Source organism: Wyeomyia smithii, chromosome 3, assembly GCF_029784165.1.
Source record: "Wyeomyia smithii strain HCP4-BCI-WySm-NY-G18 chromosome 3, ASM2978416v1, whole genome shotgun sequence".
Taxonomy (NCBI): domain Eukaryota; kingdom Metazoa; phylum Arthropoda; class Insecta; order Diptera; family Culicidae; genus Wyeomyia; species Wyeomyia smithii.
The window spans coordinates 209,104,581-209,128,586 of NC_073696.1; the positions used below are offsets into that span (position 1 = coordinate 209,104,581).

Consider the following 24,006-nt stretch of genomic DNA (forward strand, 5'->3'; position numbering starts at 1 on the left):
GCGTTGTTCGCTATGCTTCCTTGTCTTCATACGCTTTATTTATTTCAAGGTGCATTTTGTGTTCAGAATGACTCCAGATTAAAGTCTTCTACGCGGGGATACGAAAGCCGCGTGAATTCCCAAATTTGCGTAAACACCTCCATTTACTAACGGGTTTTAACAGTGGCCCTGTTCCCTGATATCCGGGCATATGCAATTATCGAAATATAATAAGGCTGATACAAATTTTGAATAGTTTTTATGTCCACGGTTATCAAAGTTAGCTAAGGGGAGGGCAAAAAAAAAATAACACTGTGAAGAAAAAAAAGGAATAGCTTTCATAAAAAATTGTGTGCAAGTTACGACGTTTGTAACTTGCATGCAAAAGTGTGTTGAAAAATATCACATTATAATCATTATGAATCATTTGGCTTGCTTTTTGATGACACTTTCACTGTCACTGGACTTGTTTGTTGCTAAATTATGTTGTATACGGTGTCGAAAAGTGAATAGTATTAACAAAGCGGCTTGAACTTTTTTTCTTCCTCTTCCAATTTTCAACATTTTTGAAGGGGGGGTGGGGGAGGTGGTGACATAAAATGAAATGAAATTTGTATCGGCCTAACCTACAAAAACAAGTTAGCATGCTAGTACTTTGGTTTGATTCTCTTCTTTCATTGAGGGAAATAAACTTAACCGTCTAGTGCCCAGTGCCGCCTTTAGACGGTTCAGTGAAACCTCTAAAAAGCTTCAATCAATACTTAAAAAATGTTTATAAAGTTTCATAGTGATTTTTCGAAGTCCGTCTGAAAACTAACTTGGGCACTAGAGGGTTAAATAAATGTTTGGTGCTCATGTGACGAAATCAGCCACGCGACGCCTCTGGTTTTTAAGCATTTCTGCTAAATATTTTCGAAAGGGGATCAATAGCAGTGTTATTTCCACCGGCGAATCGAGCTAAATATCAAGAAAAAATATAAAAATGTTAGGCCGAATAAGTTAACATTCAGTAATTGGATCAAGTAAACACATCGGACACTCTAAATAATCGATTTGAAAATTAAAAACCATTAAACATATGTCGCGTAAAGTCCGTAATCCGCAAAAAAATGTGAAAATTCCGAACTGCATAAATTACGAAAAACAGAAAACTAACGAGTCAGATAGAAATAGATTCAAGTCGGTTTCGGTAAAAATAAAAAAATAGACTTTTCGAATAAGGGAACGGAAAAAATTGAATTTTCTTAACTTAGTTCTGCAATGTCTCGAAAACGGATGCATTTTCACGATTTGAAGGTGGAATAAAATAATATGCTTATAAACCCAATCTTCAAGACAAAATTGGCATTACATTAAGAAAAATTTACCTTACATATCTCATTGAATTTGTCTTACTTGTGGACATAATTTAAAATATCAGTGCCAAAACTATTGTGCGAGAAGAATATTCGTACCAACACGAAACGTCATTCTCCATGCTTTGTACTCTTCATCATCTACTTATTAGTAATGCAAGCATAGAATTGAAGTATTCGGTTCGATTGATACCTCGAGGAAAGTTTTGCTATTTGAATGCATTTAAGATGCTGCTAAGATTTCTAAGCGTGCTTTAGGAATTTTTGTTCAATGTTTTCTTTTAAAATTTTGCAATGAAGCTTTAAAATCAAAAACTATGTAGTTGGTTTCAGTAATACTGGCAAGACTAGTGTTAATTGAGATCAATAACTAGCAAGACGACTATTTTTCAGAGAGAGCTTAATCAATTACTGTTTTTCAGAGATAGCATAACCGAATGTAATAAGTATTCTCACATACATAACGAGGTTTAGCTGTTGAAAGTCTATTACTTAACTCACATTTAAATTGAGCTCCAATAATTGCTTGTTTTTTATAACGCAGATTGAACTAACTACTGTATTAGACACAACCAAGGACTTGGTTCGAAAACACATAAAGCAAGGTGTTTTAAGCTTAATAATCATCTATTTCGTGACAAACACGCAGGATGTTTGCATCAATCCACGAAAATGTTCAAATTGACAAATGTTAAAAATTTGATTAATTACCAAATATTTAAAATTATCGAAAATTACCAATTAAGGAGTTACCTTTTAGCTCGAGAAAAAAAAAAGAAAAGTCCGAGTTATTTTTTAAACGTGTAGCACCTTATTTTGCTTAAAAGTAGCAATTTTTTGTAAGTGCAGTTAATAAACAACAAAAAACACTTTGTTCATAAGAAATATCAGTTATTATTATTATAAGAAATATCAATTATTATTGGAGTAAGGGCCGTTTCCTCAAAACGGTCTTCTTCAAAGAGGTCTGCGGTGTTTACGATAGATGTTAAAGACATGAATGTTATATGTCCTAAGATTAGCGAGCTATAATGCATCCTGCATGCTCAGACTGGACATGTACCACTTTTGCTCTCAATGTTTTCTGGTTATCATTATTTTTCCCATAGATTGTTAATTTTTTTTTTTTTTCATTTAAGTTTGTGTCAGTTTCTCAACCTAAACTTCTCATGCTTTCATGTACCATCTTTTAAAACGTTTCCAGATGTCATTTAGTGCAGTTATGTTGGAAAAAAATATTGAAAATAATTTACTATTCGAGTGTTTTCGTTCATCGCGTCTCCTGAAAAATTTACTTAATGGCACATGTATCACTTTTGCTCTCAACGGCTCTTATGGCAATAATTTTTTTTCGATTTTTTTGAATACTAAAAAGGTGTATAACCTCTTAACCAATCGCGACTATGCAGTCATCAATCACTATCGTTTTATTTTATTTACATTTGTTTCGATAAAAAAACTGAGTTCATCTAACGGTGTACCAATTTGATGTCTTGATAGTAAAGCGTGGTTGATAAGTCTGAGGTGAAAAATCTGGCAACAGCGTCATACTATACTTCTACTATAAGTAAAACATTTTACCTATGTGTCGTCTGACGAATTCCAAGTGGGAGAAATTTTCAATTCCACTCTGCTCAAATATTTACAACTCAATCTGAACGTACCATACCGTCACCAGGGACACCCTATCCGTGGGCTGGGGTACGCCTGTTCAGCATTGGGTATGACACATGGCAACTTAACTATGACGATCATGATTCATGAGGAATCACCGAAAGACAAGAGGACAAAAGTTATACAATCCGTAAGGGATTGATGGTTGCAGTGCCATGGGGACGGACCCAGGGTGCTGTATATGTAATACTAGTCATATCGCGCAGTCCGAAACATCGACGCCGAACGGGTGTGGAAAGGTTGAGTTCATACCATCCAAGCACTGGGATATGGACGGCCGATGATGGTGATACGGGATGCAACTATAGACTACAATGAATGAACACGCGATGGATACGGACAACTTTTTGAGGACGAATATTTATTCGGTCCGGCAGTTGGAATGCATTATGGCAGACGGAGATCTTTATTGCCCGCTCGCTTCTGCTTCTGGCGGAGCGCTTATCCGACATGCCAGCATAGCCCGAGAGTGGTGGTGATACTTTATTTGACTGCCTCTGGAGATTATGGGACAAAGTTGTGTAGCCCTCTGATAGAGACGATTATTTTGCAGTTTAGATGCGTTTTGTAGTGAATGATGCGACAGTTCTTCTGTGAGATCCGAGCGGAATATTTGCTTTTATGACTGTTTTTTTCTGGGATAGTGCTGTAGGCACCAGTTTTGATGAATTATACATGAACTTGATTAATTGTTAGTTTCTCTCATTTCTTAAATTTTACCATTATTAAGATTTTTTTCTCTTTCCTCAATAGGGTAACAACGCACGAGGACAGCCTCCCTACCCACCCGGACCGCCCAACCAAAGTCCGGGTAGCTATCCTCCACCACAGCAGCAACAAACTCAAGGCCAACAACAGCAACCGGTAGGCCCACAAGGGCAACCCGGTGGTCAACAGGGAGCTCCGCCGTCGCCGCAAGGTCACCAGCAGCCGGGTGGACAACCACCACCAGGCAGCTCCGCAGGAAGCGGTCCCCCGCCACCTTCGTCACAAGGACCGCCACCGCCACAGGCGAATACTCAGTATACTCCCTACCAGCAGCGTTATCCTACGCCTCCAGGACCGAACAGCGGCCCTAACCATCGGTCGCCGTATCCTCCTCCGCATCAAGTAAGTACACACTGGACCCACGTCGATGCACGCCATGCACAGTGCAATGTGACAGTAGGAAAAATGCAATCCCAGCATACTCCCTCTCCTGGTTCAAACCTGTGCTTGACAAGAAGATTTTCGCAATAGAAAATGATTACGACTTTGTCTGTTGCGTCTGTTTTCAACCTATTTTCCGGTTTCTTTTTTTTTTACATCAGTTTTATAATTGCCGAAGGAATGTGGGAAGTTGCAGTCAGCAGCATGATGGCATCTGGCTGGTGGGTGGCACGTCTATGTTTTCACATTTTTGACACGGGAAGATGTCGCTTCTGTGTTGTACGCTCGGTTCACACATCCGGTTCTGAGCGAAAGGTAACCGTTATTCTGTGTGCTTTTCGCAAATTGCTTCACTTTAGTGCTGTTGTCAGCATGTTGTTCAGTACCGAGGTTTGGTTTTTTTTGACACGCGTGATAATGGCGGGCTGAAGTAATTACAATGTGTGTAACGCGCACTGCAGATGCGTTTAGTTTTTTTCCGCTGATGTAGGGAATTGTTATATTTTGGCTCAACATTAAAATACAAAAGTTCATTATTATTGGCGCTGTGACTTATCAAATACACTGATTTTGCCATCCGGTGTTTTTAAAGAAAATTTTCACATCTTTGAATTTCATTTCATTTTTGCCTCTTTTCTACCTAACCATTTCGCAATAGTTGAATTTACAGTTTCGGTTTTCTTTCAGGACTTCAGTTGATGATGCCGATTTTTCATATTTGTGATGATATATATGTACAACGTCCAATCTTTATTTTTATACTGTTTCTAATCTAATCTCTCATTGTGAATTTTCCATTTCAAAATGGTAAACTTGACATAGTTGAAAAACATGTGATGATTTTCTAGAAAAACGAAATAGAAACATCTAGTTAGACCTGCCCAAATAGATTAGCTAACATTTGCTGTTAAGAACCTATGTTAAATTGATGTCTTGAAAGTAGAGTGTTTTTGCAAACGGTAAATTCTATGTTAGACTCTGATGATATGAATCTTAAACGAGAAGGGTTGCGAAAATCATTGAAGCGTATTCAGTAGTTGTAGTTTCACTTGAAACAATGTAATTAAAATAGTAATAAATTTTTTATTTTCAATAGAGAGCGCACCGACTGGAATTAAGTCGAACACAAATAAACGCTCTCGTTCCACAATGCGTGAGCATCATTGAATCATGATTTGCTGCAGCAGAACGGTACAGACTTCTTGCAGCACTCTGGCCGGGACAGTGTTTATGTTGAAAACAATGAGCTGATCGCAATCGTAAACAGATTATGTTCTATTATATTGTCACTTGGGTTTCAACCGTTCATCGAATAAAAGCCTTTCATCTGTTCTGACCGGTCAAATGTACGAAGCCGCTCTCTTTCTGCTCATCAAATATTTCATTTTCCTAGAGCTGGGTCCGTTCCGGTGGCAAAAACTACCATCGCTTTGCTGGACCTTTTGCTGCCCTGTTGCACCCTCGGCTGCTGCTCGGTAGTTGGATGGTAAAATCATTGTCAACTGAATGAATTTAGGTAAAACTGATGAACACAACATTGCTGTTGCAGATAGCGCTGAAATCCATCTACAGTTCTATTATTCAAGCCTGTCTCCCTCGCAGTGTCTTCCTTCCACCGCAGACACGCCCTGCTGAAAGGTAAGGGACAACTTGCAGTGGTGACCTACTAATTGGAACCTTTCCCGACAGTGCAGACACTGGTGAAAAGTGTGTCGCGTCACAGCCGGTGACGAGTTTTGCGGAAAACTGACCGAACAGACAAGCAGTGGATGGATGGCCTTTTGATGGTTTGGTTGCTGGCAATTGACGGACGAGCGGACGGACAGACGGTAGAAAACTTTTATGGTTTTCTTCGTCCTCGCCGAACTCGACTGTTGTTGGTGAAATGATTTCTCCGTTCCAGCACTGCTCCTCCCACATTAGACGGTTTGTTTATAAACTATAGCAATTATGAGTTCAACGTCGTCGGATAACCCGATACGGTATGAAAATCGTAAACGATCTACTTATTACCGCTAAGCGCGGAGTATTTACCAGATTTTGTTATTGCACAAACTTTCGAAATATGTGAGATATTATCTAGTTTGAACTCAAGTTTCTTCCAAGGTATGCAATGCGAACACATGTTTCAACAGCAGCTCCAACGGATTGCCACCGACAATAACGGGCTCCTGCCTTGGCTCCATAATCCACTCGGTTCTGGTGAGCCCTCTACACATGTAGCAACTTTCCGGTGAAGCAATCTCAGTTGCCGGCTTTTCAACTTGCATGCACTGTTTCAACTCGCTCCCTTACGGGTAAAACATCCCTGTCTTGCTTCTCTGGTAATCACAAGACTGCGCTTTGATTCGAACCAGAGAGTGAGTGAGTCCCCATTTCAGTCATGCCAAATGCGATAACACCGCAACCCGACACGGGTTGGCAGTCACGTTTCACTTAGAGATGCCGAATCAACACAACTAGACGATTCCTGTGATGCAGCGTGATAGAGAAACCTCATCCCAAAGATTCTGTCTGAACGGTTAACTCGATAAACTAGAAATTCCAACGGCTGATGGGGGAGTTCATGAAATTCTATACTTACCTTACCCTAATACACCTTCGTTACGCGTACACATTCGGAGACAGTAATCTCCTGCCGTATGCATCTTCTCGCGAAGTGTCCTTCTTGCGGTGCAAGTTCGACAACGACGATGACGACGACGTCGGTTGACCATCACGATGATGCGTTTCTTGTGCGTTGCCCTACTCGAGCCCACTACAGACAGACACGGAGATGCAAATCCCAGACTGATTGTGTGATAAATTTAAATTGCTTCTATGGCTTCGCCCTCTGGCCGGTTTCTGCTTTCACAAGAGTGGCTAAAGGTGAACCAACGGTGAAGGCTCTGTGTGTATACCAGGTTCATAAATTTCAATCAAACTGAAAAACCGAGACATTAGATGCGTGCCCTCTGATGAATGTGAGGATGTTGTTGACCGACGGAAACTCGTCTTACTCGAAGTAAACGAGTATTTTCCAGCTGAGGTCAGATCGAGTAGCATCGTAAATGAAATATAGAATAGTTGTATAAAAATAGGTACTTGAATTTTTTGTAAAGCCGTAATAATTTACATTGCAAATCGTAAAAACTAAAAAAACGCCGATTTATTTTTCGCTTATAAAAGTCCGTCTATTTTCCAGACTATCAACATCAAAAACTAGTGCCTGATTGAAAAACAGTTTATTACTAGATATGATTTGATGGCAAATATGCAGAAAATCTGCCACTGCTTCACATCCAATGTTGGAGTTGCCTCCAAGAAGTGATGCACAGCCGCTATTCGCATAATAGTCCTACGTAAAATTTAATTGTTTTCTTATTTTTTGCGATAATGGGTCTATTTTGGCATGTTTTTCAAGAATAGCCATAAAATAACAAAGTAAGGTTTGATTCCCACAACCTCGATTTTAATGGCTATTCTTGACGAGCATGCCAAAATGGACCCATTTCCGCAAAAAAAAAAAAAAAAAAAAAAAAAACAAGAAAACATAGGACTATAACATAGGACTGTTATGCGAATAGTGGCAGTGCAACTCACTCTGGTCACATGAATCTGATAATGGAATGGTTCATCGCACTAGAAACATTTAGCCAAGAAAGAAAAATGACTCATTTTTTTGTAATTTTATTTGCGATCAATATTTTGCTTAAGCGTATCCCGGCGGAGAGAAATCAGTTTTTGCCCCAAAAAATTAACTTCAAACTCTTATTACTTCTCAACTATATGCAAAATTGACACAAAATGTAATGCATATTAATAATCAATCTGTTCTCTAACCACGTGGAATACAGTCTTCGAGCAAATTTTCAAGTATAATTGTTGAACCTAAAGTGGAAATGTGTTGAAGTACAAATGGCCGACTTCGAGCCACCACGTGATCGACTTCGAATTTCCAACGGCATACCATATCATCATGTTTGTTATGGTGATGAAAATATAAGACAGTGTTTTCATAAGTAATGCAATAACAATTTCCAAGTCTAGTGCCAATGTAAATTAGGAGTCAACCACGTGGTGGCTTCCATGTGGCTTCACACTTCAACCTTAAATCAATTTCAATTTTTCTATTAAATAGGAAACACTCGCATCGACATCGAAAAAAGAATCGGCTTGAAATGACGTATCGCCGACTGTCCGATTCAGTCACTTGCCATGGTAACACAACTCTTCCTTTCCGTCGCAATCGTGGAGATGCAGAGATAAATTTGGTCTCCAACAACAACGACTGTTACACCTCGTTTCTTCAAACATCTTTCCTCACCCTAACGATGGTAAGGACGTGGTCGGCGCCGTTATCGTGGGTGCTGAATTACTGTACATTAAAGATGGCAAACTAATCCCAAGTAGCCGTATACGTGGTTCCCTGTGCAACTTCACTAGCTCAAATCGATCACGGAGAAGCAACTACGAAATGTGCGGTCGTCAAACCTAAGCTCAAGCTCAAATACTCTATATCAGAAAAACGGTTTGTTTGATTAACATAGTGTCGTCGGCAAAATGATAACTAATAAAGATGCAATGCTAGAAAAAATATATACTCTGTAAAAAAAATTCTGTTCCAAATTTTATAAATTATTGCAAAATATAAATAAGAGTTTCGGCTCTATTATCGTCAGGTTTGTGCAATGATTCTCAAGGGGGGTAGGGAGGGGGGTGTAAGTGATGTTCTAGAGAGTTAGTTTCTTGCAAGATGGTTCTTCATATTGCAGCGCATCGTCCTGCAAAAGATTATTTCTCTAAATGTAAATATGACGGCCCATATATTTTGAATGACAGCATTTCAAAGCATTTGTTTTCATTAGAGGAAGTATCGGCTAATGTACCTACTACTGAGGCTGCTCGCTACTGCACAAAAGTAGCTTTTACTGGAGAAAGTGCCGTTACACCAGCTGACCCTGTCAATATTGCTGCTGATACCACTGCTGCTGCTGTTTCTGTCCGCTGCCACAGCTGCTGTTGCTGTTAAGTAAGGATTGTTGTAGTCATTGTCTAGAGGTAATATGAGCAGTTTCGGCTGAAACAGGCTCTTATATAGACCGAATAGTAGGGATGGGCGATACTAGCATCGATACCTGCGGTAGAATTGAGTATTTTGGCATCGATACTCACCGCGAGAAATGAGTACCGGTATCGATACTTTCCAAACCACGCTTTAAAAAAACCTAAATTAATCCACCTAGCGGTCAGACCCAGCCTTTCTCATTCAAACTTTTATTTGTAAAAATAGATATACATGAACGCTTCTATCCAATGAATGTATATTCACTCTTTAGGTTCTAAAATATTGATGTTGTAATCTATACATATAAAAAAGGAATCCGGTCTGTCTGCCTGTTTGTCTGATCCATATAGACTCGAAAAGTACAGAGCCGATCGACGTGAAAATTTGTATGTAGGATTTTTTGGTGCCGATAAAGGTTCCTATGATAGTTTGAGACCCCTCCCTCTTTGGGAAGGGAGGGGTCCCATACAAATGAAACATAAATTTCTGCACACAAGAACAAACCAAGCAAATTAAACCGGAATTGGCATGTGGATGTTTTAAGGGGTAACAAATATGTCCATAATAGTTGGACGTCACTCCCTTTTCTAGAAGGGAGGGGTTCCATACAAATGAAACACAAATGTCTGCACATCTCGAGAACTAACCGAGTAAATGGAACCAAATTTAGCATGTGGATGTTTTAAGAGGTAACAAATATGTTCCATAATCGACCTCAGGCAACATTTTAGATTGTAAGATGGCAACTTCCGATTTCTGGAAAACAGCCAAAAATGGCCGATTTCCACCCAATATAAAAATATCCGGATCTAGCATGATACACAGGAGCTGAAATCGACCACAGATACCATTTTGAATTCTAAGATGGCGACTCCCGGTATGTTATTCGATCATTTTTGGCTGTTTCCCAGAAACATGTGCTTCTAGAAGAGGTAAGGGCGTCGAACCATTATGGACATGTTTGTTACCTCTAAAAACATTCAACCAGAATGACGCTCAGAGGCCAGAAAATATCTTAAATACCATTTTGAAATCCAAGATGGCGACTACCGGTTTGTGAAAAACAGCCTAAAATAAAGAAATACCATCCAATATGAGTATCTCTGGAACCATAATGATACAAAGAGGTAACAATTGATTTCAGGCACCATTTTAAATTGCTGAATGGCAACTTCTAAGAAACAGTCGAAAATGACCGAATAATACTCAATATGGATATTTCCGTAATCGAGATGATGCATAGAAACCAAACATTGACCCTGGACACCATTTTGAATTTAAAGACGACCACTTTTAGTTTCTGGAAAACAACCAAAATAACTAAATACCTCCCAATATGGGTATTTCAGGTGTCAGATTGATGCTAGAAAATCTGCTGAAAATGACCGAATACCACCCAATATAAATATATATAGAATTAGGGCGATGTACAGAAGCCAAAAGTCGAGGATGTTGTCATGTCGATAAAACCAATCATTTCAAACGATTTGTTATTTGACTTTAATCATATCATATGACCGATTCGTCGTGCATTTGCAGAGTTTAAACACATCGCAAGGAATCAATGGATTTGGAACGTTCAAATAGTACTTTACCACATTACAATTATGTTGAGGCCACATATATCGATCAAAGCAGGTGTAGTTTTATGTCGTTTTCGTTTTTGCGGTGTAGCTACCCCGCGGACTACACTTTGTCCTATCACTGTTTTTTCACATTCTCCGGACTTCCGGACTACCCTTTTTCTGTCCCGGACAGTCCGCGCAAGAAACAGAGTGCACTTTTGAAGACACCAACACATTCACACGTATGTGTCAAAATCAAAAAAAAAAATGTGTCAAAATCGGTTTGCTTTGATTATCGTTCTTTGCGTGTCAAACATCAGGTTAAATTTTATTTATTTATTTTGTTATTTTGTCATTTTTCTCTAACAGAATAAAAATCTGCACATACACACACACACACATACAGAAAATACACAGAAAATAGTCGAGTGGTATATGCCATTCGACCCTTTGGAGCACTTTGATACTTTCGGTTTTGCAAGTGATTGCTATACCTTTCTAGGAGATACTAACGGTATCGATACTAGGGGTCGCGGCATCGAGTATTCTGGCATCTATACTCATTGCGAGAGATGAGCACCGGTATCGATACTTTCCAAATGATGATTTTTGAAAAAAATGCACGTCTGATACCGATACTATCGAAGCATCGATAATCGATATTCCTTTAGTCGGTACTTCGATACCTGGTATCGAAGTTCATTGAGGCATCGCGACACCAAAGTATCGATACTTCCGTCAGTATCGCCCATGCCTACTGTCCATCGTGCTTGAGAAAGCTATCATATAACGACCAATTAGAGGTCGAATTTTGCGTTTTGACAAGGCTTGACAACTTTCAATAGTACAATAGTTCAAATAATAAAATTACAATTTTATGAATTTGGTATTTGATTCTTAGAAGATTTTCCAATCGATTGCTGCAAGAACGAAGGAAATCCATCAAAAACTAAACATAGAGAAATAATCTCTTGCAAAAAGATTTATATTTTACAAAATTATGCTCTACAACTTTGCCGTAGACACTATTATGATATTATGTTTAGACGCTAGAAATATGATGTCCCGGGTTTTGTGCTGGCATAAATCAAACTTTGGTAAAGGACCATTCATTAATAATGTCACGCATTTAGTGGGAGGAGGGGTTTTGATTATTGTGATATTTTGTGACATATAGGAGGGGGAGTTATCTTGAGTATGATATCACATTTCAACTAAAAAAACAAAATTAATAAAAAAGACACCACAGAGTTTAACTCAACACTGCATCATTCATTCATAGCTCTACAATACGTCTACTTTTCTCATTTAAGATACGCTTGAAATAAAATGAATGACATTTTTTTACGTTTAAAAAGCATAATGTTCGTTAGTTCTATTTTCCGTGCGTGTTTGTTTATGAATGACAGTGCAATTTAATTCATTTTTTAGTTTCTCTCAATCCTACACAAAAATATGACAAAACGTAGATAAGAATGTTTGGCTAGTGTAACATTTGTAGCAAGTTTGGATAGCAAATGGATTGAAGAAGAGGAACTAGATATTAATGGTCATTCAGAAATCAGCAATGATGCTGTAGTTACTGTCTCTGCTTTCTATGTCATCGATATGCGACTCCATCGATGCTTGGACTAAGGATTGAATACCTTTCCTAGTTTTTTGCCTTTCTCCTAGAAAGGTATAGCAATCACTGGAAAAACCAAAGGTATAAAAGTGGTCCCAATGGCCGAATGTCATATACCACTCGACTTCTTTCGACGAACTGAGCATTTTCTGTATGTATGTATGTATGTGTGTATGTATGTACAACTTTTTTTTCTCACTCACTTTTCTTAGAGATGGCTGAACCGATTTTCATAAAATTAATTGCAAATGAAAGGTCTAGTTGCGCCATAGGTTGCTATTGAATTTCATTGTAATCGGATTTTTAGTTTAGAGGTTATGTATCAAAATGTAAAAATCACGAAACATCAATATCTCAGAAACCACACAACCGATTTCATTAAAATTGGTTTCAAATGATCGGGCTGTCTCCAGAACCCTTAACTTTTGAATTTCGTAATGATTGAACATATGGTTCAAAAGTTATGTAAAGAAAAGTTATCCTGAGGTTGTTTAAACTCACTCATTTTTCTCAGAAATGGCTGAACCGATTTTCACAAAATTAGTGTCAAATGAAAGGTCTAGTTGCCCCATAGGTTGCTATTGAATTTCATTGCAATCGGATTGTAACTTTGTCCGTTGTTCATGAAAATGTGAAATCACATAATGAAAGTTAACATATTGACTTCCTCCTAACGATCACTGGCTAATTAAAAGGTAGAAAAGTGATCCAAATGGCCGAATGTCATATACTACTCGACTCAGTTAGACGAATCGAGCATTTTCTGCATATAAGCATGTATAGGTGTATATGTTTGTGTGTGGGTGTGTACGTGTGTATGTGCACCTTTTTTCGCACTCACTATTCTCAGAGATGGTCTGACCGAACAGATTTCAATGAAATTAATTGCAAATGAAAGGTCTAGTTGCCCTATAAGACCCCATTGAATTTTATTGTAATCTGATTTCTAGTTTAGAGGTTATGTATCAAAGTGTAAAAATCACGAAACATCAATATCTCAGAAACCACACATTTGATTTGATTAAAATTAGTTTCAAATGAACGGGCTACCATAAAAACCCTTAACTTTTGAATTTTATGAAGATTGAACATGTGGTTCAGGAGTTATGGAAAGAAACGTGTTCTAGAGACTATTTAATCTCACTCATGTTTCTCAGAGATGGCTGGCCCGATTTTTATAAAATTAGTGTCATGAAAGGTCTTGTTGCCCCATAAGACCCTAATGATTTTTTTTTCAAACGGATTATTACTTTGCCTGTTATGTTTAAAAATGTGAAATCCAGCTATGAAAAGAAACATATTCCAAGACAACTTACTTGGACTCGTGATTAAATTGTTCGAAATTAAGAGTCATTGCTTTTATTTCGCTATTTCTTAAGTACTAACATGACGTCAAATTTCATATTTTATACTTTAATTACAACATCAATATTTTAGAACCCAAAGAGTGGATAAACATTTATTGGATTGAAGCATTCATGTAAATCTATTTTTACAAATAATAAGTTTGAATGAGAAAGGCTGAGTCCGACCGCTAGGTGGATTAATTTAGGTTTTTTATAACCTTTTTGCCTTTCTCCTAGAAAGGTATAGCAATCACTGGAAAAACCAAAGGTATAAAAGTGGTCCCAATGGTCGAATGTGATATACCACTCGACCCCTTTCGACGAACTGAGCATTTTCTGTATGTATGTATGTATGTGTGTATGTGCAACTTTTTTTCTCACTCACTTTTCTCAGAGATGGCTGGACCGATTTCCATAAAAATAATTGCAAATAAAAGGTCTCGTTGCGCCATAGGTTTCTATTGAATTTCATTGTAATCGGATTTTAAGTTTAGAGGTTATGTATCAAAATGTAAAAATCACGAAACATCAACATCTCAGAAACCACATAACCGATTTCAATAAAACTGGTTGCAAATGATCGGGCTGTCTCCCAAACCTTTAATTTTTAAATTTCGTTATGATTGAACATATGGTTAAAAAGTTATGTAAAGAAAAGTTATCCTGAGGTTGCTTGAACTCACTCATTTTTCTCAGAGATGGCTGAACCGATTTTCACGAAATTAGTGTCAAATGAAAGGTCTAGTTGCCCCATAGGTTGCTATTGAACTTCATTGTAATCGTATTGTAACTTTGTCCGTTGTTCATAAAAATGTGAAATCACATAATGAAAGTAAACATATTGACATTCTCTTAACGATCACTGGCTAATTAAAAGGTAGAAAAGTGATCCAAATGGCCGAATGTCATATACTCTTCGACTCAGTTCGACGAATCGAGCATTTTCTGCATGTATGCATGTATAGGTGTATATGTGTGTGTGAGTATGGGTGTGTACGTGTTTATGTGCACCTTATTTTTCGCACTCACTTTTCTCAGAGATGGTCTGACCGATTCTTTCTATCTTGGTGTCAAATGATGGGTCTATTTGCCGCTTAGGTTGCTATTGATTTTCATTGTAATCAAACTTTTAGTTTTGGCACTGCGTCAGAACGTGAAAATCGCTCTTATATTTCATAAGCTATGTAGTTGAATTCAAATTAATGGGCTTTTAAACCCTTAAACAATGAATTTAATAATGTTTAAACATGTGGTTTGAAAGTTATAGAAAGAAACGTAACCCGCAGACTGTTTAAAACTACAGCTACGATCAAAATATGTGGCCTCAACTTCATTTAAATTTGATATTGTACTATTTCAATGTTTGCGGCCTCGCTCGGGATTGAAGTTAAAATTAAAAGCCATTTCTATCATTTCACTTATTGCCTTTCTCCTAGAAAGGTATAGCAATCACTGCAAAAACTAAAGGTATAAAAGTGCTCAAAAGGGCCGATTGTCGTATATCACTCGATTCAGTTCGATGAGCTGAGCATTTTATGTATGTGTGTGTATGTTTGTGTGAGTGTAACGCTCTCTCAATCTCACTCGATTTTCTCAGAGATGGCTGGATCGATTTCAATGAAATTAATTGCAAATAAAAGGTCTAGTTGCCCCATAAGACCCTATTGAATTTTATTGTAATCTGATTTCTAGTTTAGAGATTATGTATCCAAATGTAAAAATCACGAAACATCAATATCTCAGAAACTACACAACCGATTTGAACAAAATTGGTTACAAATGAACAGTCTACCTAAAAACCCTCAACTTTTGAATTTTATGAAGATTGAACATATGGTTCAGAAGTTACAAAAAGAAACGTGTTCTGAAGACTGTTTAATCTCACTCATGTTTCTCAGAGATGGCTGGACCGATTTTCATAAAATGAGTGTCATATGGAAAGTCTTGTTGCCCCATAAGACCCTAATGATTTTTTTTGCGAACGGATTATTACTTTTCCTGTTATGTTTAAAAATGTGAAATCCAGCTATGAAAAGAAACATATTCCGAAGACTACTTGGACTCACTCACATTTCCAGGAATGGTCGAACCGATTTCCACAAAATTATTGTAAAATAAAAAGGTCTAGCTGCTTCATAACCCTATTGAATTTTGCTGTAATCGGACTGTAACTTCGTCTGTAATGTATCGAAATGTGAAAATCACGAAACTTCATTATCTTAGAAACTACACAACCGATTTGAACAATATTGATGTTAGATGAACGGGATAGTTAAGGGTTAACTGATGAATTATGATTGAACACGTGGTTTCAAAGTTTGGCTGCCCTATACGTTACCTTTTCGTTTGATTGTAATCAAACTTAAGCAACCGTTATGTATTCAATTGTTAAAACAACGAAAGTCTATTATCTCAAGTATTACACGACTAATTTGAACATAACTAGTGTCATACGAACGAGTCATCTCTCAAATTTACAAATAGCAAACTTCATAATAATTTAATGTGTGGTTCAAAAGTTTTAGAAAGAAAAGAAATTTAAAGACTATTTAAAACTATACCTGCTTTGATCAATATATGTGGTCTCAACATAATTTGAATGTGGTATCGTACTATTTGAACGTTCCCGCTATCGCTCGTTATTAAATTTTTCGAAATTTAGAGTCATTTCTTTTATTTCGCTATGTCTTGAGCAGTAACATTACGTCAAATTTCATATTTTATACTTCAATTACAACATCAATATTTTAGAACCCAAAGAGTGAATATACCTTTATTGGATTCAAGTAATCATGTAAACCTATTTTTACAAATGATGAATTTGAATGAGAAAGGCTGAGTCTGACCGCTAGGTGGATTAATTTAGGTTTTTCCAGTAAAATCGTAGTGAGTTAGAAAAAATGCATTTTTAATAAATTTCTTAATTTTTAGTCGATTATAACCAAAGAAGGGAGAGGGGGTATAAAAACGTGACGTCATTTATAGGGGGAGTCAAGGAAGTTGTGACAAGGGGGAAAGAGGGAGTTATTATTTTCCAAATTTTGCGTGACGTCATTAATGAATGGCCCCTACGATCTCCTGCGCCGAACGTTTATTCTAAAATGACCTTTCTATCATAAAGGAACAACTATGAAAAGTTTTAGCGAAATCGGAAATCATTAATCAGCGTCGATTTGCGTGGACTGCCGCAGGTTATAAGTTTAAAGCTAGAACAAATATTTTGACATAGGATTACGTCTTTATTTTCTATGAATACACTCGGTTGGAAAATATTATTTCTGATTTTAAATGGTGACAAACTGCATAAAACTGTATGCCGTTGTTGAATATATAATATATAAAACAATCTTGCTGTACATGAGTTCTCAGCAATAAACAAGGAAGACAAGTTTTAACATTGAATTTCGTCGTACGTTAAACTTATCATGTGCGAAAACGTCATGCAGAGCAATTCCACAAACAAACGGGCAACGGGACCATTTTTGATTTGCATTAAATCTTTGCATAGACGTTTCTATAGGCAAAAGATGCCATTTTGTGCTATTGGTTTATTTTTTTGGAACTCGACTTATTTTTGAGAAGCTATTGAAAAATGCTATTTTGGAGAAGTATTGATGATTACAAATATTTTTAGAGCCAAAATGGTTTGTTTGATTAGTGTGACGTCTTCGGCAAAGTTGTAAATAAGAATTTTGTCTTCTCAAAAAAATATAAAATATACCGCCTGCAACTGACATCATTAAGTGATCGTCGGTGCATTCTCGACGTGTCGACGCTTCATCGACTGGTTCATGGCACTATTCACTGTAAACTTACCAACGATCTCAACTACCGATTTTCCACGCATGGTCTGCGCGCGGTGAATTTATTCAGCGTTCCTAGATCAAGAACAAACCTAGGAAAATCAGCGCCTTTATCTCGTTTATGCCAGACCTACAACGAGAGCTAGAACGACGTGGACATCTTTCTGAACTTTAATCAATTTAAAAGGATGATCCGAGTATAACGGTTTATTAATGTAAAGAAATGTATGATCTTTATAGTTTGACATTCTTGTATTGTCGTTCGTTTATTGGGTAACCCCTGTAGGACTAGATACAAGGAAACAAAAGGAATGTGAAATAAATAAATAAATAAAAAAAAAATTAATAAATAAAACATTTTTTTTTTTGAAAAAAAGGTAGAAGAAAATTTGAAAAGTTAATTGCCTAAAAGAGCTCATTTTTTATAAATGTAATTTATTTTACATAAAAACTACAAAAGATTACCTAAACAATGCAACCGGTCCGATCATGGAGAAATCAAGAAAAAAAAAAAAGATTTTTCTGAGAAAAAGCCTTTTTTTCTGATTTCTCCATGATCGGTTTGGTTGAATTGTTGAGGTTAACTTTTGTAGTTAATATGTAAAAAGAAATATATTTATAAAAAGTGAGCTTTTTCAGTTGATTGATTTTTAATTTTTGCTTTAACTTTTTCTCAAAAAAAAAAAGACAAAATTATAATCAACAACTTCGTCGAAGACCTCACACATCGGTTTGGCCCGTTTGGCCCTAAAATTATTTGTAATCATCAATACCTTCCCAAAATAGCATTTTTCAATAGCTTTTCAAAAATAAGTCGTGTTCCAGAAAATTAAACCAATAGCATAAAATGGCACCTTTTGCATATAGAAATGTCCATCCGAAGTTTCAGTCAAATCAAAAATGACAATTTAATATAAAATTAAAACTGGGACATTTTTTGTGGAACTGCTCTGCACAGATGTCTAGAGTTGACACCAATCATAAACTGTGACAGTCTGTCTCAGTTTCAATAAAAAAAAATTGACAAACCTGTTATCCATGTACTTCCATGAAAGATTAGAACAATTTGAAGCTCATTACAAATTTTGAATAGAGTTTGAATCTAGTTTATCACTTTTTCTCAGAAAACCGTTCATTTCTTTATGACTTAGTTTTTGATACCATTTTGATCGAATCCGTGGTTCACAATGTTGATGTTGATTTTTAACCGTCATTTTTTTAAATATAGCTGTTGCTTGAAAAAATTTATGGCTTCATGCCAAAAGTTTAAGGCCCTTGAACAAGGAAAAATATTACTAACCTCTATCACAGTCATCGATAGAGAATGGTTAAGCGATGTGACAAAATAAAAAAATGCTATTTTCTGTCATTTTTTTTTTATTCTCGCTTATTTTCTGTCGGTCTATTTCCGCCACTGTTGTGGCCAATCACCGACGCCCAGGGAGGCGACTCCACACCCAGGACCCTAACTCACGACCCGTTTATTAACGGACCGGCGCCAACGGCTTTACTTCCTCATGCGATGGAAGGCGTGATCCCAGAGATTTTTCGCCTCAGAAAATCTCCTGGTGTCGGCTAAGATTGAATCTAGACCAGTTGGGTTGGTTGTGAGTGGATCACGCCACCTCACAACCATCGACACCTATGTCGGCGGTGGGATTCAAACCCAGGCGTCGAGCGTGGTTGGCGACGACGTTACCAACCACACTAGGCCCCCGCTATATTTTTTGTCATGTTAAATTGCAAATAAAATCATGATATCGTTAGTCCCGCCGCTAAAAAGTGCAGAGATTTGTCACGAGATTACGCTTCACAAATAATTTCATGAATTGTATTCTCCTGTTTTCAAAAAACAAGCATTGTACTAACTTTCCGAATTTTTCCTCTCATAGATATTTTTTTTCCTTTTAAAAGTAGCACCGAACAATTTGGAGCCTCATCGTCGTAATGGATGTCAACTTTTAACCCGTAAAGCCCGTTCGAAATTGACTCTATTTGATGTGCTCTCGGAACGTGGCATATGGCCGCTTATTTACGCAGCTCACAATGGCCTGGCAACTCCATTTTTATGTCGTATTTGCATTCGTCCTTTTTTTTTGTGCTGCACTGGTCCCAGTGCTCGTTTAGCCATAGTTGCAGTCTATTTTAACAGCCCCCATCCACATGCATTCAGAAGATTTTTTTTTTCATCAACGTTTTGTCAGTGGTGTGCGTGCGTAATTGATTGGATTGCGATTCAATTTGTCCGCCTCCTTTCTCGACGCTCTTCAGCCGGCTTGTGGCACTGTCTGTCGTTTGCACTGCTGCAGCTCATTCCCCACCCCACACAGTTAAGCATTGGTAATTCGAATTCACTCTAACATTTCCACCCAGGCAGCGAAATTCGGGCCTGGACGCTATTATCACTAGCGTCAATTTTGAGGTCCACCGGAGGTAAAATATTTACTATTTTAGAAAGAGAAGCTTATTCACGAGTGCATGTATTTTTTCAGTTTCCGTAGGCTAGGCTTTCGTGAAAGCATTATATTAAATGAAAACTGTTTTCCTTTCTCGTGCGGAAGAAGGCTATGCGGTCACGTCTCTTCATCTGACACCTACAGGTACAGGTTCAGTACTATTGCGTAAGACATAAGACTCGTTGAGTGCAGATACAGCTATTTAAGAATCTTGCGGAGTCGATGATGTAGAAAACCCAGTATTCATATCGGGATTGTCTCTACCATGTACACAAGGGCCGTGTTTAGAATTTTGCTGATATTTTCAAGGGTCAGTAGTGGAAAATATTGATTGTTGAAAAGAAGACGATTATCAATGTCTATATAATATAATATAATGCGGGTTGATTGATGAAATTCCATTGCGAGAAGTAATGATGTGCCTGAAGTGTGTTCGATTTTTCGTTTTTGTTCGTACGAAATATATTTCAAATATGGCGATCTTAGAGTCTGATAACTTAGTTTTCACACGAAAACAAAAACAGACATTTTTTTTCGTATAACAACGAGTTTTGCAAAATCGAGAAATATACACAACACACAAAAATACAATACGGCTTAAAATATTAATGAATGTATACCAATTTATAAACAAATGAGAAAGGGAGAAATTATGGAAAATTGATATACAAAAACTTGATTACGGAAACAAGGAAATACTCGAAACTAATAGGTCATATTAAATGTAGGTGAAAAAATATAATTTTGTTTTCCAAAAAATTATGAAATGAATATTATTAATGTGGGTTCCAACAAAGCGACTGTGAACGGGGGAATTGGGATATAGAAAAAACGATGTTAACGATTCGAGTAATTTATTTTAACTGCCTGACTTTCCAATTTCGTCTTCTCTTTTAGCTCAATATCTTCCAAAAAATAAGAAAATTAATCGATATTGTATCAAAGTGGAGAGAATAGAAATTTCACTTCTATTTGCCCTTATTTTGCTGATCCGATCTGGAAGTCTGGGAGGGTCGCTATATTCCGCCACAACAAATACTAACATTGAAAATTATGAAAAGCAAATATTAAAAAAAAACTGAAGACATGCAGAATATTTAACTGAAAAATAGAATTCTTCGTTGATCAAATTTACTAAACCAAATTGAGGGATAATCGTTCATGTACTTCTATAGCTTCTGATTTGTGCATATTATTTCCATATATCTGCAGTTTTAGTCTCAGAAAAAGTAAACTCATTTTCGTTATATTATTATCTCCTAAGTTTGCTGTGGTTTATTGGAACAAGAAAGTGTAATTAAGGAAGTGGTTGGAAAGTTAAACCGTCGTTCGAATCACTGTCCTATGAAAAGGATCGAACATGTGGACGAATCACCCCTCAGGTCGAAGCTAATTGATACAACGTAAACTATGCGAAATAAATCTTATCATTTCAAACAACAGGAAAAATGCAGATCGCGCCTATAGTGGCTCTAAAACAGCATTATTTTGACTCATCCGCGCGTTGGTGTTTATATGGTATTTATTGTTGTGTGTGTTTTTTTTTTATTTGCAGTACGAACCAGTAAGATCGTGGCCATCACCGGCAGCCAGTCCGGGCCCGGGAGGACAGCCGCAGCAGAGCCATTTACCTCCGTCGCCGCACGGTCCACCGCAGAGCCCGGGCCAGCACGGTGCTCCCAGTCCGTCCCCGCAGCCGCCGCAGCCCGCCCAATCGCCGCACCAGGTGAGTGAATTGAAGAGGAGGGGTGTTTTCATTTTCCATTCACTTTTTTTCCTGTTCTACCGTTCTTTGTTTGCAATGCATCGAGTTGTATATATTTTTATTCCATTTGAAATTACCAACTGCTATCAAAAGGCAGTGCAATTTCGACAAAATCATTGTGTGATAAAAAATCCCGTTTTGTTCAAGTGGGTTCGAGATGCTTTGTTTATAGGTGGTGATAGAATGAACCTGTTTTACTGAATTGTTTCTGGTGGTGGAATGCAGATTAAATAGTTTCATACGGTTGTTCAATGTTTTCCGAAATTTTTTTGTTTGAAGAAACATTTACCGCAAAATACTCACCCTTTAGTAAAACCTAACATCGTCGTTTTTCATTACCGACAATAAAACTATATTCTTTAGGTTGCTTGATGTTGCTTAATTTGAAAAGTCCAACAGTTTTGAGACTTCCGATAAATACAGCTATTTTATGGCGGGATCACATCCTTTCCGTTCTTGGTCGTGTAAACTCACGTAGCACGTGATATGGGTACTGTATAAGAATAGGAAAAGTTTTGTCCCCAACTAGACAGTGAAAGCAGTGCCGAACGGCTATCTTTTCCATATTTTCTTCTCGTGGTGGCGCTTCATGTTGTATTTTCCCTGCTCGCAGAAAACGTGTTCCCTTCTTTGTGCGACTCAAACTGTTATGCAGGCACTATATAGTTTGAGTCACTACTGTATACACGTAATAGTTATATACTATCAACGATGATTTGAAGTAGCTTGATTGCTACGTGAAAAAGAAGAAAGCAAAAATTATCCACTAACATCGGCAGCCGCAGTGCTACGCAGTGTAAAAATGGAGCAGTAGAACAGCTGATTCGTGGCAACTTTCGCGGTTCTCAAGCAAACACGAAAACAACCGGTGGCTGTCAACTCTGCACACTTTTCCCAACTTTCAATTTCAATCATTTTATTAAATTAATACCCGCTCCGAGCATCCGAGTCTGGTTCTGATCAAAGTGAGGCTGAAAAATTATCTTTCAGTCTGTCTAATAGCTTAGCTCCGATATCGATCGTTCGACGTCAATTTGATATATTGAACCAAAAAGCGCCTGACCTCCCAAAAATTTGCTCAGTTCATTTTGAGGGTTCAGCAGTTCCCTCCAATGCAATGGTCGTATCGTTCGTACGTGGAAGATTTATTTCATTTTCACTTTCAACTAGCCTTGGGTGGGTTCACCGCTTCACCCCGCGAGCAGGACGACAAACGGACCGGGGATATGTGAAGCTTTTCTTTTTTGTCTTGTTTCGTTCTGACAACATCCGACACCGGTGTTGTTGCGTTGCTGTGCCATCAGCATTAGGGCACGGCTGGGTGCCATTCGCCGCCGAAAAGCTCCCCACGTGATATATGGGTGTTTGCATGACTAACGACGACGGAAGAAAGTATCGTGGCTCGTACGGCTGTTCGCTCCTACGTCAGCTGCTTCCCGGAAACTGGGGCTGGTATAGTTTTCACTAATGGTTCTAGCTGGCTGGCGGTGGTTGTTGTAACCGGCTAATGTCATCGTATCGTTTCGTATGTGATTAAAGCTGCCAGCTATTTAGTAATAGTAATACGCCGAATATCGTACGTTTGTGTCAGGAGTATGTATACAACGAAATTTGGATAAAATTATAGTCGAGTATGCTGTGATACTTATGATAAGTAGCTGCTACTGTAGTTGAAAGTTTATGCTTCTATGATTCATCTTTCTAATCGTTAATTCTCTGTCATGGTTACTGCCAGAAGGATTCCACGTAAATTCGCAAATTTCTGGAGAGCGTTCTTAAATTTAGATTTGACTGAAAAAATAAATAGCTACACAGGCATAGATATGCTTACTCTCAATGAACAAAGGGAAATTAAAGATCTGTAATTTACAATTTATCTCTTGCAATTGATTCGAATCAAAATATGTTAATGAAGCTTATATTTTTTTAACAACCCCCTCTCTGAGATTTTTCCATTAAAAGAATAAAATATTCATAATCTGTCGGTGACGAATTTGTTATTTAGTTCTCCGGCAGTGCAAAAAACCCTAACCAATAGTCGCGCAGCATTGAGGAAAAGACTTTTAAAATTCGTAATTCGGTGAAACAATACCATAACCATAGCACAGAACAGATATGCAACTTCGAACAAAACTCTGCAGCAAATTGGTGCCCAAGCTTTCGCATTCATTTTTTGCTGTTCCATCCTACATTGATTTTACAGTGCATCGTTCGAACAGTTCGCTCCAATAGTTTGAACATGC

General features: G+C 37.6%; 1 protein-coding gene across 6 annotated transcripts in view; it reads left to right on the forward strand.

The window, feature by feature from the left end:
• LOC129730702 (trithorax group protein osa) overlaps window positions 1-24,006 on the forward strand; it is a 356,997-nt gene that overhangs the window by 111,846 nt on the left and 221,145 nt on the right. For all 6 annotated transcript variants that reach the window (XM_055690240.1, XM_055690241.1, XM_055690236.1 and 3 more), the window contains exons 3-4: window positions 3,762-4,118; window positions 21,554-21,724. In XM_055690240.1, coding sequence (XP_055546215.1) covers window positions 3,762-4,118; window positions 21,554-21,724 — 528 coding nt within the window. The remainder of the gene's footprint in view (window positions 1-3,761; window positions 4,119-21,553; window positions 21,725-24,006) is intronic.